Source organism: Pongo abelii, chromosome 1, assembly GCF_028885655.2.
Source record: "Pongo abelii isolate AG06213 chromosome 1, NHGRI_mPonAbe1-v2.0_pri, whole genome shotgun sequence".
Taxonomy (NCBI): Eukaryota; Metazoa; Chordata; class Mammalia; order Primates; family Hominidae; genus Pongo; species Pongo abelii.
This window is the reverse complement of record NC_071985.2, coordinates 65,008,822-65,025,375: the sequence shown is the minus strand read 5'-3', so window position 1 is coordinate 65,025,375 and position 16,554 is coordinate 65,008,822. Positions and strand designations below refer to the sequence as shown.

The 16,554-nt window shown below is 43.8% G+C and overlaps 1 protein-coding gene across 1 annotated transcript in view; it reads right to left on the bottom strand.

The window, feature by feature from the left end:
• Positions 1-397: 397 nt before the first annotated feature.
• Positions 398-16,554, bottom strand: part of NIBAN1 (niban apoptosis regulator 1) — a 177,818-nt gene continuing 161,661 nt past the window's right edge. The window contains exons 10-14 of the mRNA XM_002809695.4: positions 15,752-15,913; positions 13,650-13,760; positions 11,312-11,419; positions 7,486-7,597; positions 398-5,455 (exon numbers count right to left, since the gene is read on the bottom strand). Of these exons, the coding sequence (XP_002809741.2) occupies positions 4,335-5,455; positions 7,486-7,597; positions 11,312-11,419; positions 13,650-13,760; positions 15,752-15,913 (1,614 nt within the window). The 3' untranslated portion in view covers positions 398-4,334. The remainder of the gene's footprint in view (positions 5,456-7,485; positions 7,598-11,311; positions 11,420-13,649; positions 13,761-15,751; positions 15,914-16,554) is intronic.

Below are 16,554 nucleotides of genomic sequence, written 5' to 3'. Positions count from 1 at the left end.
TCCACGGATAAATGAGCAACTGTGGACATGGCAAATAAATACTGTTTTATATATAATTACAGAAAGAATGAATGTTTTGCTCAATGTTACCCACTGAAAATAAATTTAAGTTTGAACAGCAGTTCAATTACATCAAGAGTAATTGCCCACTGCTGTATTATGAATGTGATCCAATTCCTGGAGACGTAAGCATATGCATTATCAAAGCATAATTACACCTGACATTAAGTGGCTTCCCTGCAGATTCCTTCCTGACAACAGAAAAGTAAAAGGTCCACGATACAGCAAGAGTGACTCACCTTTTCATTTCAGAGGGCTGTACCTCACAATTCAAGTGTGACATCTGCTTAAAAGATGAAACCAGCCTCCTTCCAAATAAATGACATCTGGTCAGCTCTTCAAGGATGAACATTTTATTGGAATATAGGCACTTGGCAGAGTAAATACATGGTTACAAAGTGTTTTAAGTTTATTTGCTTTATATAGTGACCAGAAAAGTCAATCCACAGTATTGATTTTTTTTTTTTCTTGAAGTTGCAGACTTTAGAAGGCAAACCCTCAAACCCATCTCTTTATGGTAAAGTGTGAAGGCACATGTTGCCAACTGTTGCATCAACTGATATATGATTAAGTCAATGATGTCCTTCCCTTCTTCACATCAAAATTGCTATGAATCACATATCACTTAACCTTATTATAATGAACAAAAATAACTTTTGTCTTGGGGAATTGTGAAACCTTTTGAAATCACTAGCTCCGACATAGAAGACTACACAACCAGACTTGAGAATTTTTATAATAAAATATGTAAGGCCAGAAAGCTTTTGGACAAGTTGGAATCTTACCCTGGTAGTCTCCAAAATATATATTTTTTTTTAAAAGAAAGTTTACTATGTGTAATGCAAGGCACTTGTGTCTCTGCTCAAAGCTACAAGGGAAAAAATGACAAGCCCAATTTTTTTCAAGGAAAGTATTTTTTCTCTGTGAAAGGTCAGTAGTAAAAGAACTAGTTTAAAGTCATGGAGTTTTTGCCAAAAACCATGTCTCGAGGTTTTATGCATTTCTAATGGCTTTGCCCACAGGAGAGATACCCAGAGTGGCACGCAGAGGCTAAGGAAAAAATTGCTATTCATTTAGATCAGAATAACCTTGCTCCAATCTGGAAACCACTGAAATGACACATAAAAGTCTATATGAAAAGCAAAACAAACTCATGGTGATATGAAGTTATTCCATTCAACATGTTAAAATGAAGACAGAATATTTTAAATGCACTCTAGTTTCCTGTTCCATCTTCAAATTAAACAATCATCCTGCTTATTCTAGAAAACTTTTTTTTTTTTTTGAGACAGGGTCTCATTTTGTTGCCCAAGCTGGAGTACAGTGGTACAATCATAGTTCACTGCAGCCTCAACTTCCCTCGCTCAAACAATCCTCCTGCCTCAACCACCCAAGTAGCTAGGACTGCAGGCACACACCATTATTATTTTTTGTAAGGATGAGATCTTGCTATGTTGCCCAGGCTTGTCTAGAACTCCTGGGCTCAAGTGACCCTCCCACCTCAGCCTCCCAAAGTGCTGGGATTATAGGTGTAAGCTACTGCATCCAGCCCAAAAACTTGTCTTTAGTGAAATATGTACAGAAAATTCTTTGATTATATTCTGGAGTACATCCTGCCAAAGAGTGCCCAGTCCTCCCTGGCCTACATGATGGATAAAGGTAGGGCACTGATGTTCATCCATCCAATGCAGTGAAATGTACTCTCTTTTAGGGTTGAAAAAAATCTCTTAGCTTTCCAGGGGATGCAAGAAGCCCTGCATTGAGCAAAGAAAGGAAGCTAGGAAGCTCCGGTGTGAGGTCAGCCTGGGCTGGGACTCCACACTACTGTCCCAGGGAGTCGGGCAGCCTTTGTGGGGCTGGGCACTGCTTCTTTGGCTCCCTGCCTTACTGGGCAGTGCATCTGGCCATCTGCCCCTTGGACTTTGGACTTTACTTAAGAGAAAACTCAACCAGGGCAGAATTCAAAACGTCTCTCTGCCTGACAGCAGGCCCCAAATAGCCCCAGCACAGCAGTGTTCTGGGTGTCCAGTTCCCACATTTCCCGAGCAGCCTGACGCATGCCAGGTCCTGTGCACCAGGGATATTAAAGTGACTCAAGGAGGCAGGAAGCCATTATTCAAGGCTGTGGGTTTCTAGCAGGAAGCACAGATGATGACTAAACCCTAGTTTCTGTCTTTTAAGAGAGGAGCCTTTTGGAGAGACAAGAAGTAAACCTAATTTCAACACACCATGCCAAATGCCAGGATATAAGTGAGCACTGCGGAAAGCAGAGACTGGGGGAGAAGTGGTCTTTACTTTCTTCACCTGTGGTGGGATCCCTCAAAGACATGAGGATTTAAACACTCCAAGAAAAGTTGCAACAATTAGATATGATATTATACAGATACTGATTATTATTCATGTTTATGACCTAGAAATTCTTCATGGGAGGGCTGAAGAGGGTGATATTTTAATTTCTGGTTAAATGGTTGAACTGTGTGTGAAGCAAATGCTCTAAAGAACTGACATAAATTTACTCGATAGTGATGATCTAAACAAGTTCTCAACAAATATGTTGAGATCTGATATTAAAATTTGGGGAGGGGCCAGGTAGCTCATGCTGTAATCCCAGCACTTTGGGAAGTCGAGGTGGGTGGATCACTTGAAGTCAGGAGTTTGAGACCAGCCTGGCCAACATGGTGAAAACCCATCTCTACCAAAAATACAAAAATTAGCTGGGAGTGGTACTGCATGGCTGTAATTCCAGCTACTTGGGAGGCTGAGAGAGGAGAATCTCCTCAACCCAGGAGACGGAGGTTGCAGTGAGCCGAGATCACACCACTGCACTCCAGCCTTGGCGACACAGTGAGACTCCATCTCAAAAAAATAAAATAAAATAAAAAGTTGGGGAGGGAAACCAAGATGTAATACCTGGGACTGGAGATTTTAGGAAATGATCTGGTATTTTTCTGAAGGAGAAAAGAACAACTCCTTTTAATCTTTTGGAAGTAAGTCTCTTCCACTTTCAACATTAATGGTTATAGGTCACCATCCATTAAGAAGATGTGTTCTGTCTATTTCCATTAAAATGTAAGTTCTAGGAGGAAGGAACAAAGTTCTTTTTCACCATGGTGTCCCCAGTGCTTGGTATATAACAGAGACTCAATTAGCTTGCTGAATGACCAAACAAATGATTTCAGCTTTTGGTAACATCTTTGGAACTTGAGGGCATACACCTTGGCTTTTGTCTTTATTCATTTATTTATTTATTCATTCATTTTGTGCCCTTCTGGGCATGAACCAGGACTATTTGAATGGAAAGAGAAAAAAAAAAAGCTGTCATAGTTTAAAAATTGGCATATGTTCTACTCCAGATTAAATTCCCTTGGACCTTTTAATTTATGCTAGAACAAGCACTTATCTTTTCTTTTTTTAATTACTAAGCCCAACACAGTGCGTGGCATGCAGTAACTGTTCAAATAATGTTTGTTTAATTGATGGGTTTTAAGCTCGATAACTTAGCTAAGCGCTTTGCACAGTCTAAGCCTAATTTGGAATGCTTTCAGGCTTACCCAGGCCAATAAAATTTTCTTGCCTCATCTGAATTTCCTGAAAAATGTGATTAATTAATAAGAATCATCGAGATTAATTAATAAGAAATTGATAGCAGGATGAGTAACAGGGCCAGACAGTCCCACAGATCACACCTTCCGCCCTCCATTTCCACTCAGCTTCTCTTGAATCTATTGGGCGTGATTGTCTCTGTGGGGCTACAGCCAGCACGGGTGACTGTTCACGACCTACCCTCTCTTGCAGCCTGACTGTGGACAAATGCCGAGTCCTTAAGAGATGGTGAAGTAGGTATAGTAGATAGTAAAGCTACACTTACAGTATACATTTGCATTCTCAAACAAAATTCAAAAGCCTTAAAGTGCATAAGAAGATTGCACCATTGAAAAGTGCAGAGTATACTCAAAACTGTCATCCTACGGTTTTCTGTCTTCCCTGCAATACTATTCCCTCCTCAGACATCCTCAGCTCCCTCTCACCCCAAGTATGCCATTGCCTTTGTAATTCTTATTAAAATACTAAAGCAAAAATTCATTGTAGAACAATTCATGTCCACAAAGGTTTGCCTCAGTTGCTCATGCCCTGTATGCATTTCTTCTGGTTTTATTATTCAAATTAAGAAAATACTTAAAAATTTTTTGGTAACAGCTTGCATGCAACCCCTAAGTGTACCCCTATAACCCTTTGGCTTTGTTCAGAGAAAGACTTCAGCCAAATTGTCCCTTTCACTCCTCTGAGGGCAGCTCTGGGAAACTCTCCTGTCCACCTTCTCCCTCCTTCACATCAGCTTTGTGTGACAGCAGGACATCCGGGTTTGAAGCATCCTCCACCACCCACTGACACTCATGAACACGGGCTACCTTGATCTCCTCTGCATTCACACTGGCCGTGGCTTGGGCCACGCTGCTTTGCCCTCCCATCTCTTCTTGTTCCTCGGAAACCTGGCTCTCACTGAGGCAGATGAGGTCAGAACCTAAGGTGCAGCCCTCTTGCTGTGAGGCCTCCCCTTCCTTGGTACACTTGTCCCCTCTTCCTTCATGCGCAGCGAGTGTGCAGGCCTCTCCTGGGAGCTCCCCCTCCACAGGCCCCAGGGGCTCCTCGGTGAGCCCTCCACTGGCTGGCGGAGAGGCTGGGCTGCCTACCTCTGGAAATCCCCCCAACTCCTCCCCATGGGCCTCAGGACAGGGAGGTTGGGCCTCCCTCTCGCTGACTTCACTTTCTTCACAGTTGTCGGGATGGATGGCAGCTGCCTGACTGGGCTCTTTTTCCTCTTCTTCTTCATTTTCTTGGGGAATGTGGCTCTCCCCATTCGTATCTTCTTCCATCACTGGAGCAGAGTCCACTGGTACTTCCATGGACGCTGTCAGCAACTTTCTGAGCTCCTTCAAAGAACTTGAGGCAGTGATGGGTTCTGGCTCTTCCTGGGCAGGTTCTTCATCCTCAAGGGTCCCTCCAAACTCCAGCTCTGATGAGCATGTGCCCGGGAGTCCTGCTGTGTCCTCTGCTGCCACAGGATTCACCACGGGGTCATCCACTCTTGAAATAATCACCTGCTCAGTCCCATCTCGGGGTGGGCTTGGCCCAGGGAGAGAAAGGCTTTCTCCTTTGGCCAACGAGCTAGGGACCTCAGGCTGCTTCTCTTCCTCTGACTCCTGGAATACTTCGTTACTGAGGGTCTCACTACCCGGAACTCCTGGCAGAATGGCAGAAGCTCTCCTGGCAGGGCTGGCCTGGTTTGACCCTGTGAGGGGCTTTAGATCTGTTAAGCTGGACACACTTTCACTGGGCAAGGCCATGTTATCTTCAAATAAGTTGTGTTTCTTCAAGATAGCAGCTTCTTTTATCACTGAGAGATATCAGAAAACAAAACATGATATTAACACTCTGCCCTGGTCAGCAGAGTTGATTTTCTGATTTTATTGAGAAGCCAAAGTCCCCTTTCAGCCTCTCTGGCTATCCAAATTTTTCCATTTCAAGACCCAGCTTACATCCAGGGAGGCTTCCCTGATGACCAAAGACTATAAACTCTTTCCAAACTCTGAGCCTCTGTAGCATTCATTCATTCATTTATTCAAACAGCAAACATTTGCAGGACATTTAACATGGGACAGGCCCTGGGAATCCAGAGATGAATAAACTATAGCCTTTGTTTTCAGGACACTCAGGGTCTGCAGTAGCATCACCTGTATCCCTCAGGGAGGCCCCAGCACATTTTATTAGCTGCTAAGAAGGGTGGCGCCAGTTTGTCCACCTGGACTGAAATTCTCTAGGGCAGGGCCAGGCCTTACACTTCTCTGCTTTACCTTGCAGTATAGTCCTGAATGTGTAATAGGTACTCAGTACTGCACATGCAGAGGAGAGGGCCAAAATGAAGATCCATGTGCATCTAGCTCAGTTTCAAAGGCCTCCAGAAGGGCAAATCCAATAACAACAACAACAACAGCAGGTGACATTGTTGACCACAGGCCTCCTACTTATGGCTGTGCAGGGGCTGTAGTGCCCCAAAATATCACATCCCAGGGGTGCCATTCATATCAAAGACAGTACAGATTTGTGTATTCGGCATAACTTTTCAGCATCTAGCTGCAGAGTTTCCTTCTCTAACAAAATCAATATATTGTGACAATTTTCTAACAGACAGCAATAAAGTGTCTGGAGGAAAGGAATCTTTTTCAAAATCACCCAAAGGTGCCCATGGTGGGCTGGCAGTGGCCTTGACCAAGCCCTTCCTTTGTGTAGACAGTGTGCTGACATCTTCATATTGCTGGTCTCACTGGATTCCCTAGAATTAGCTACTAGGACCTGAGGCTTGTGGTTGGCCAGTTTTCATTGAGGAAGGTCTTTTGTGATACTCAAGACCTTCCCAAAGGAGACCAGATATGTTTCAGGCCCACAGTTTGATGGTGGCCTTCTCCAGCTTTTTTTTTTTTTTTTTTTTTTTTTTTTTTTTGAGACCGAGTCTCACTCTGTCACCCAGGCTGGAGTGCAGTGGCACGATCTTGACTCACTGGAACCTCTGCCTCTTGGATTCAAGTGATTCTCCTACCTCAGCTTCTGGAGTAGCTGGGATTACAGGTGTACACCACCATGCCCAGCTAATTTTTAAATATTTTTAGTAGAGACGGAGTTTCACCATGTTGGCCAGGCTGGCCTCGAACTCCTGACCTCAAGTGATCTGCCCATCTTGGCCTCCCAAAGTGCTGGGATTACAGGTGTGACCCACTGTGCCCAGCCCTCTCCAGCATATTTTAAACAAAGTTTTCCTATCCACAATCCAATCCCAGGCAAGGCATGATTCCTGAGGATACTGGGTGCCGGAGTCCCACCAAGACTTGTGTGGCACTGCGTCATCACCCTGCACCTTTTTCTGTCTGGCTGAGTGGAGGCTGGGAATGTGTTGAGAGAGCCATTAATAAGCCTTGCTGCTGGAATTGCCTCTTCTCAGCTTTGGTGGGTGGGGGGCACGGGTAGTTACAAGCCTGTGCCTAAGAAAAGCCCTTTTCCCTTTGTTCTGTCTGGAATAGCAAGAAGAAGACAGCTCTTCATGAGAGACCCGAGATTTAATCTCACTAAGCCTCAACTTTCTCATCTGTAAAATGAAACTTAAAATTCTCATCTCATAGCATTAATATTTTTGTATTAAAAAGGGAAAATAATATCTAAAGTGTCAGTTTAGTGTATACTTAATCACAACGCTCAATCAAGGTTAGTATCCTTCCTTCTTTCCTTCCCTCTCCTCACTGTCTCCCCACCTCACCAATGTCCATTTCCTCTTCTCTTTTCCTACATTTCCTCCCTGACTGGCCTTACAGAGTCCTGTTTCAGGGATGCTTCCCTCTATGGAGAGTCTCTGCAGCACCAGGTAACCTTCCTTACCTTTCAGAGTTTCATCAAGCAGGATCTGATGTAAAATCTCCTCATAGACATTTTCAACGTGAATCATATTGGTATGATCTGCAAAGATGAACTGCTCATATTTCTGAAGTTCCTGGAGAGCAAGAGATTAGAAGATAAAGATGAAAAGGCATGAGATGCCTGTTCTTAGAGGAGATACAGAAAGGATGATTCCCACTCATGATTCCCTTCTTGGAGGGCATAGGAGAAGGACAATGTTGGCCCAGGGGCAAATTACTCAATTCAACAATATTTTATTGGGTTCCCTTCAATTCAATTCACTGTCTAGGCACCATGCCTGACCTCGACACATCTATTACTGTCCGTGATAAGGTGCGGAACTCACTCAGCCATTGGTTGTTCCTTTCCCTTTCCTTGTACTGGCCACTCATTTTACGCACTTCATGGGAGAAGACAGCAGTGATTTTTTTTTTTTTATCATCTCAAGGCCTCATTAGCAGGTTTGGAGCCTCCTTTTTTCCCCTCATCACCAAGATGTTTCCTTCTTTCTTTTTTGTTTAATTACAATAGCACTTTACCAAGGTAAGTTATATATAGTAAAATGTACAGATTAAGTTCAGCTCAATGATTTTAAATATGCAAATATACTTATGTAACTATAACCCAGATCAAGAAGGAGAACATTTCCATCACCCCCAAAGTTCCCCCACCCCCCTTTCCAGTCTGCACCTCCCAAGATATGAGCACTGATTTTATACCTATCATGATAGATTAGTTTTTGCTTGTTCTTGAACTTTACAGAAATGAAATCATAATTATTTTGCATTTGTTTTTGAGACTCATCCATGTTGCTGCATCTATCAGTAGCTCATTCCTTTTTATTGTTAAGTAGTATTCATTATATGGATAAACAAAAACTGTTTTTCTGCACTCAGGTTGAAAAAAATTGAGATTTTTTTTTTTCAATTTTCAACCATAAATATAATTGCTGTGAACATTCTTGTACATATGTTTTTGTGGATTTAAGGGCTTGTTTATGTTGGGCATATACCTAAAAGTGAAGTTGTTGGGTCATAGGGTAGATGTATGCTTAACTTTATTAGAATGGGGCCACTTTGGGGGTTGGGAGAATCTCTAGTCAAGGGCTCTTCAGAAACATTCTCTTTCTCTTCAGCTGGCCCTGACATTCATTGATTCCTTCTAGGATAGCCCAGGCATGGTGCATCCCTTAACTCTCTCTCCTTTCCAAGGGTTTCCAAATGGCTTGCCTTTTATCAGCATGAGGACAGGGCAGGGATGAAAATGTACCAAATCATATCCCAGTGATTAACTCAGTAATCCTTGCACCTGGTGGTGCTGTGGGAAGGCTTCCCACATGCGGCTCTTAGAGAATCAGGGACTTAGCCATGGGATTTGTGGTCTCTTGCCTGGAAGGACAATATTTACAGCAGGTGATCGGAAGCACTACCTCAGACAACTCTCAGTGCTGGGACTTTGGGGCACTGTAGCCCAGATCACAGTGGGTAATAATAGGTTCCTTTATACCCAACCAAGAAGAAAGGCAAAGGATTGAAGAGACATGAGCTTCAATGACCCCTAGAGGGTCTAGAGGCAGGACTGTTGCACAGATTTGAGAAAAGCATTGCTCAGGAGACTGGAGACTGCCCTGGACTAGACATGGGACCTTGGTAAGCCATATCACTGCTCTATGCCTCTGTCTCTTCCTCTGCTAAATGAGAGGCACAGATTCACGCCTGCAACACCCTTTCATCCTTCCCACGTGGTCTCCCATTCCTATTCCCCTGATTGGCATTCATCCCTCAGGACTGGGTGAAAGCATGACTCTGGAAGTCCTTCCTGGCTGCCTAAGCAGAGTTTGGCCCTTTCCTTGGAACTCTTCCCCATGAGGCAACTGCTGTGTTCCTCACATGGCATCCTGTTTGCCTGTCTCCTGCTCTCCACTGTGAACTCCAGGACTGCAGGGATGCTGGGCTGGCACAATGCCTGGATCATATGTGATACAAATCTAATACATATTTGCTGACTCAATGAACAGTAGACCTTTAAATTTTCAACGAGCTAAATAATTCTGTGGGAAGGAGTACTTTCTATGGACATGTATACTGTCATGAAGTGACCAACTTTACAAAACAGGTCTTCTATATTGAATTGATTGAACAGGGCCGTAGGTTTACTTCCCTGGGCCAATTAATTTGGTATTTCTGAAGGTAGGTGTTGGGGAGTCAGAATCATTTTTTTCACAGTTCCCCAGACAATTCTAATACACAGCTTGGGCTGAGGTTGAGTACCACAGATCTAGGAAGCTGCTACTTATAGAACCAAGGGAAATGCACTTTAGCAAAATAAAGACTCCTTCTAGGAAGCAGATAATCCCCTCATTCATCTATTCTGAAAATCCAGATTTTTAAAAAGCTCTTGATGCTGATATAATATCCTCCATTACCAAAACCTCTGGGTCACAGGCTCTTTTGAAATCAATGCCTCCTGATTAACAAATTACAAGAGCCTCTTACAGATTGGGCACAGCACACTATGTTGATGCTTGGAAAGAGGGGAGCCGATGAGAAGGAGAACTCTCCTTACCTTTCTCCTGAGAGAAGGTGGATCTGAGGCCCCCAAACTGCCTTTGTGATTGAAAAAAAAAATCCTAAGCAGAACATCTGTGTGCAAACCCACCTAGCAGTGGACACCATCATCATTCGGCTGCTGAACTGTTCTGCCATGTAAGGCCAAGGGTCAATCCCTTGGCTTAACCAAATCCTTTCCTATTAAAGAAATATGCCCCACAAATAAATGCCAAATACATCTAATACGCTATGAGGATGTGAAGAAAAACAGCACTTACAGACTATAAAAATGACCAATGACATGTCTGCAGTAAAATAACTTATGCAAAGGATTTTAACGTTCCAGTGCTTGGAGACTCTCCGAGCTGCCAAAAAGCCCTTTTTTAAATTCCAAAAACCTCTTTATCATTTGCTCCAAAACGGAGCAGGCCTTGCTTCAGGTTGATAGATTATTTTTGAAATGTAGAAGTAGTAATAATAATAGTGGTAGTAGTACTTGATACCATTTCCTGAGTGCCTATCATGTTTTAGGTAAGTGCGAACTGGGTTCACACTCTGGTGGTCACCAGGTCTGTGGCCTTGGCTCAGTGGCTTAACCACTCAGGTTTCCTCATTTGTACCATGAGGATATAAATAATACCTCCTCCCAGAGCTGTTTTCAGTCTCTGCTGGCCCATTGCTCTGCTCTGCAGATGAAGTCACACCCTCGTAATCATGGCTGTCACTGGATGCTCAATGTTTGTAGAGGTTTTAAATGGTTTCATTGATTTCATTAAACAACATTGCTGGATTTAACAGAAGAAATATCCTGTAATTATGTTAGCTAATATCTTTTTTGGATACAGTGGTCAAGTTTCAGAGGACATGCTGGACCTATGAGTCATACTATAATGAGAAACACCTGGTATCCTTAGGTATTCTATGTCAAACCCTAGTTTGGCTCAAATTCAGATCACTGCCCTTTGAGATTTTGTCTGGTCCAGTGGTCAGCATATCTGGCTAGCATCTTGTTTTTGCAAATAAAGTCTGTTTATACATAGTCAATGGCTGTTTGTGTGCTACAACAGCAGAGCTGAATAGTTGCGACGGAAATAGTGCAGTCCATGAAGCTTAAAATATTTACTATCTGACCATTTACAAAAATGTCTGCCAATACCTCCCTGATCTAGTCTGCTGTTTGCCAGTACACATCACAAAAGAATTTGTTTGAACTTCAGAGGTAAGAAGAGCAAGCTCTTTAGGGTAACTCATCCCCTTACTGGTTTGCATGTGGACGCCAGTGCCTTCTGCACGGTGGGAAGTGTGATTTGAACTAGTGCCTCTTGAAATATCTTCTTTCGGATGGTGCTGCTGTCATAATCATATTGCTGTCAATAAAGAAGCATATGTTAAATACCAACATTACAATCTGTTGACTTATGTTTACACAAAAAACTCAGCCACCCACTTCACCTCTCTTTTCCTCCTAATGTCTGAGAACTCTTGTATTTCCAAGGCCTCAGAGATCTTTCCATGTAATTCCCTCACACTGCAGGCACAGGTTATAACTGATAATGACCCATCTCACTCTTACCTTTTACAGGTATGGAAACTGAGGCAAGATCAAAACAGAGAGGTGACTTCTGCATTATAAAGAAGTTGGGGATAAACTGTGGGGTGAGTTTGTACTTTATTACTCCTGTCCCAGGTAGGTCCATGGAAACCATGATCATCTATTACTCCACATCTTCAAACCAGGGTCAGTGGGTTGTAATGATTTCCACAAGGGAAGAGAAGGCCTGGCTAGTGGCTCCATTAACACTGTGACATGTCAACAAAAGAAGTTCAGTATCCAGAACAAGAAAGATGACGATTCTGTCTGTTCTGCATTGGACATCCCAACATGGAGACCAGGATTTAATTGTGGATCTCACTTCAAGGGGATCACAGATAAATCAGAGTATAGTCATAGGCAGTGAGAAGAATGGTCAGGCCAAGTGAAGAATAGTTAAAGAGTGTTTATACTGGAGATAATAACTTAGGGCAAGTTATAACTCTATTCAAACAACCAAAGGCTGCCACATGGAAGAAGGTTTTGAATGAAGGGGGTAGAACTGGAATAACCAGTGGTGAGAACTTTGGCCTAACATAAGAAAGCATGTTCTTGCTGTCAAGAACTAAAATGGGCTATCCTGAGAGGTAGAAAGTATCCTGCCAGTGCAGGTGTCGGAGCACTAGTGGGACCACCCCTTGAGGGAACCTGCTGAACACTGAATATGAAGTTGAACTAAAGGCACTCAAAATCTCTTTGAAACCTGAGGTCCTAATATTTCAACACCTTTCTACGTTTTTTCTTCCTTTCTTTCTGTACGCTAAAGCATTTGACACTGACACTATCTTTTTTTTTTTTTTAGTTCCATTGCAATTTCATTATTATGTGTGTTACCATGATCAATATTGGTGTTTTTTTTTTTTTTTTTTTTGAGACGGAGTCTCGCTCTGTCACCCAGAGCTGGAGTGTAGTGGCACGATCTCTGCTCACTGCAAGCTCCGCCTCCCAGGTTCACGCCATTCTCCTGCCTCAGACTCCCAAGTAGCTGGGACTACAGGTGCCTGCCACCACACCCAGCTAATTTTTTGTATTTTTAGTAGAGACGGGGTTTCACCATGTTAGCCAGGATGGTCTCGATCTCTGCCTGCCTTGGCCTCCCAAAGTGCTAGGATTACAGGCGTGAGCCACTGCGCCCGGCCCCAATATTGTTTTTAATATCAATGATTTGTTTGCTAGAGTTTCCTCTTGCCTGTGAGGCATCAAGATCAAGTCCGAAATTCAGAGACCACCCCTAGGCTTTGTGGGACTTTGATCTTCTGTTCCAAGGCACTGTTTAGGGGAACTAGAAGGCAGTAAAAAAAATTAGTGGACTAGGTGTATGATCGTTTATCCTTAAGCTCACCATTGATCAGCCTGTTGAGCTTAATTAAGTCACATTAGCTTTCACAGAATCAGTTCCTCATCTGTACAATGGGGGCATATTCTAGTTAATGCACAAGTTCTTGTGGGAATCAAGTAAAAGGCTTTAAAATATAACATATATGTGAAAGCTCCTATTACTAAAACTATCTTAATAAACACTTACTTACGCTGAAGTACAATTTAAAACAATTTCATATGGTAGATTTCTTTTCCTTGGAGTATTTCCTTGGCCATGAGGTTTTGATTTTTCAAAATCAATAAATTATTTGCCAGTTTAATGGATTTTGCTATATTGTAACTTCTTTGAAGAAAGAGGCTGTGTCTTGCCTATTTTTACATCCCACGCAATGCTTATAGTGGACAGCCAGTACATGTTTGTCGAGTTGGATCTCTATGAAGGCTGGGACACGGGGCCTTTAGCTGTGGGTAATGATGCTGAGGACCAGCAGTGGCCGCTAGATGGCAGAAGAGTCATGGAAGTCACACTGGAGAAACTGCAGCAGATTGACAGTGACAGGACTTGGGAGAGGAAGGAGTGGGAAAAGATTAGAGCCAAGGAGAGAACATGGTATTTTCCACTTTACAAAAGAAACAGGGGTCACGTTCTCGTTTTATGCTTCCCACAAACAAGAGAACGGTTTTACCTTTAAGACTCGGAGCTTAACCTTCTCAATGGCAACTGCAGTTTTGGAGGCCTCTCCTTGGAGATGTGGGGAAAGCAACTGCTCAAAAGTGAACACTGCATTCTCCATTAGCTACAAACCAGAAGCGACACAGAAACAGACAACAGTCAGAGGCTGGGATCACCACCCACAGGACTGGCTAAGTGGGACTGCAGAGTAGGCGCCATCAGAGATGAGTCCCCTCGGCTGCTACTCCGGGGGGGACCCAGGGCAACATCACCCCATCACCAGGGCTGTGAAACAAATGGTCACGTAGCCACAATGGGAGCAGGAAGAAGTTGGAAAACCCAAGGCCACGGGACTGAGCAAGCATTCTATCATCTCCCATGGGCACTCCTATTCTTTGATACCTGCAGCCACTGATTAAGGGATGAGGCTGGAGCCTTCTTCAACTAGTTTTTGGTGGCACCTCCACTTTAAGTGGATGTAAACCGCTCCGCAGCGTATCTCTCCCTCTCTCTGCAGGGCTGGGAAGGGAGGTAGGGTCAGGGATGGGTGGGGATAGTGGCTGACATGTTCATGGGTCAGAAAGCAGAAGTAGTTCAGGTATCTTATTCTCTGCACCTTTGCCTGTGTTCCCGTCACCAGGGTCCAGTATTACGAAAGAGACTTCTGCTAAACTGTTGCCCAATTTTGTTCCTTGTTCCTCTTTCATGCCTCACAACTCAAGGGTTAGTTAGCCAACATGTATCACTTAATCCTGCCCATAACCTTTATGAAAAAAAAAAGTTCTCCTTTCTTCCCCAAGCCCGTGATCCCAAAGCATCCAATATATATCTTTTTTTTTTTTTTTTGAGACACAGTTTCGCTTTGTCACCCAGGCTGGAGTGCAGTGGCACACTCTTGGTTCACTGCAACCTCTGCCTCCAGGGTTCAAGCGAGTCTCATGCTTCAGCCTCCAAGTAGCTGGGACTACAGGTGTGCACCACCATGCCCGGCTAATTTTTTTGTATTTTTAGTAGAGATGGGGTTTCACCATGTTGGCCAGGCTGGTCTTAAACTCCTGACTTCAAGTGATCCACCCGCCTCGGCCTCCCAAAATGCTGGGATTACAGGCCACAATATATACCTTTATCATACCTTCAACACTGTAGTGAATTTATCTAAGAATTTGTCTCACTCAAGCTCCCTGAAGTGGGATCTGGTACAGTGTCCGGCCCACAGTAATCTCTCCTCAGAATATCTGTGTGAAATGGCATGGTGTCCTTTAGAGCTTTGATGACCATACCCCTTATTCATTTAGGAAACACTATAATATGGAAGGAGTTTGTGCTATTCATTCCTGTTACTGGGGAAAAGGTTCCTTACTGAAAAAAAAAAGAAACCTGTCAAGTAGACTCAAGAAAATCAAATATGAAGCTGTGATTGATTGATTGATTTGTTTACTCTTAATTACATTAGGGAATTAATTTAAGCCAGTGGCTCTCAATCCTGGCTGCATATTAGAAACAGTAGGAATCAGGGTAGGGGAGTTCTATCAAAAAGTAGCCATATAGGCTGGGTGTGGTGGCTTATGCCTGTAATCCCAGCACTTTGGGAGGCCGAGGTGGGCAGATCACTTGAGGTCAAGAGTTTGAGACCAGCCTGGCCAACACAGTAAAAACCCCATCTCTACTAAAAATACAAAAATTAGCCAGACGTGGTGGCACATGCCTGTAGTCCCAGCTACTCAGGAAGTTGAGGCAAGACAATCACTTGAACCCGGGAGGCAAAGGTTGCATGCAGTGAGCCAAGATCATGCCACTGCACTCCAGCCTGGACATCAGTATTTCCTCCAGGTGATTCCAATGTGTAGCCAAGGCTACGGCACTGATTTGACAAATCAAGTAGTTATCAATTAATGCTACTTTATTTTTCTGAGCTATGTCTTGTCTATGATGTTCATCCACATGGATGGGAGATGAAGCCAGTGGAGGGACAGAACATGTCCTCCCTCAACATGATGGCTAAAGAGATGCGACGTATTTCCCTGAGCTACACTAGCAGCCGGTCTCACTGGCCAGCACCCATTTCTCTGCTCTCTCTTTACCCTCATCCACCACAGATGCCCCTGCCACACCCACCTCCTGCATGTAGTTCTGTGTCCTCTGAACCACCAGATCAACGTGGGGGAATCTGAAGCGGCTCTTGAGATCCTGCAGGCGCTCGTGAAGCAGGTTGACTTTAGTATAACAAGGTTCCATCTTCACGGAATGCAGCGGAAGATTCATAAGCCGGTCTAGATGCTGCATTTTGGTGAAGGGAAACATTAAACACCCTCAGAATGAGGAGCGGTATTGCATACATATTGCATATTACACACACTCTAAATAATCAAATGCATGTTGTTAAAGTGAATCACTACTTGGATCCCTATATCTGTGACACCTTCAACTGTCTTATTTTCCTCCTGCAGTGGGTTCCTAGGGTAGCTGTAATGCTAGGACAGAAACCAGCAGAAACACCAACCGGATGACAGGAAGACCCAGGGGTGCACTCAGGGGGACTCTAGTCTTTGTAAGCTGTTGATGGACTCTAAGCTCCCACTTCCAGAGCTCAAGAACCAGGCAGGTAGGCTCTGACATGTGGTTGCTGCTGGGCCCCCAGGCTTCCAAAATCTTCTTTAGTGAGTGACACTCCTCTCAAAAAACCCCAGGGAGGTCAGGATGCTCCCTGGACTCCTGGACTTTGGAAGGGAAGCCAGAGTTCCTCACAATTCTATGAGGATCTGCCAGGGCCCACAGGGCTTCTCTCTGCTATAGGTTGCTTTAGGTGCTGGTGGATGGGAAGTGGATAGGCAGAGCCCTGTACTGGGAGAGGTATCCAGTTTGAAGAACTGGGGTCCCTCCTACTCTAGTTTGCACTCAATCAATGAGGCCATTGGGCT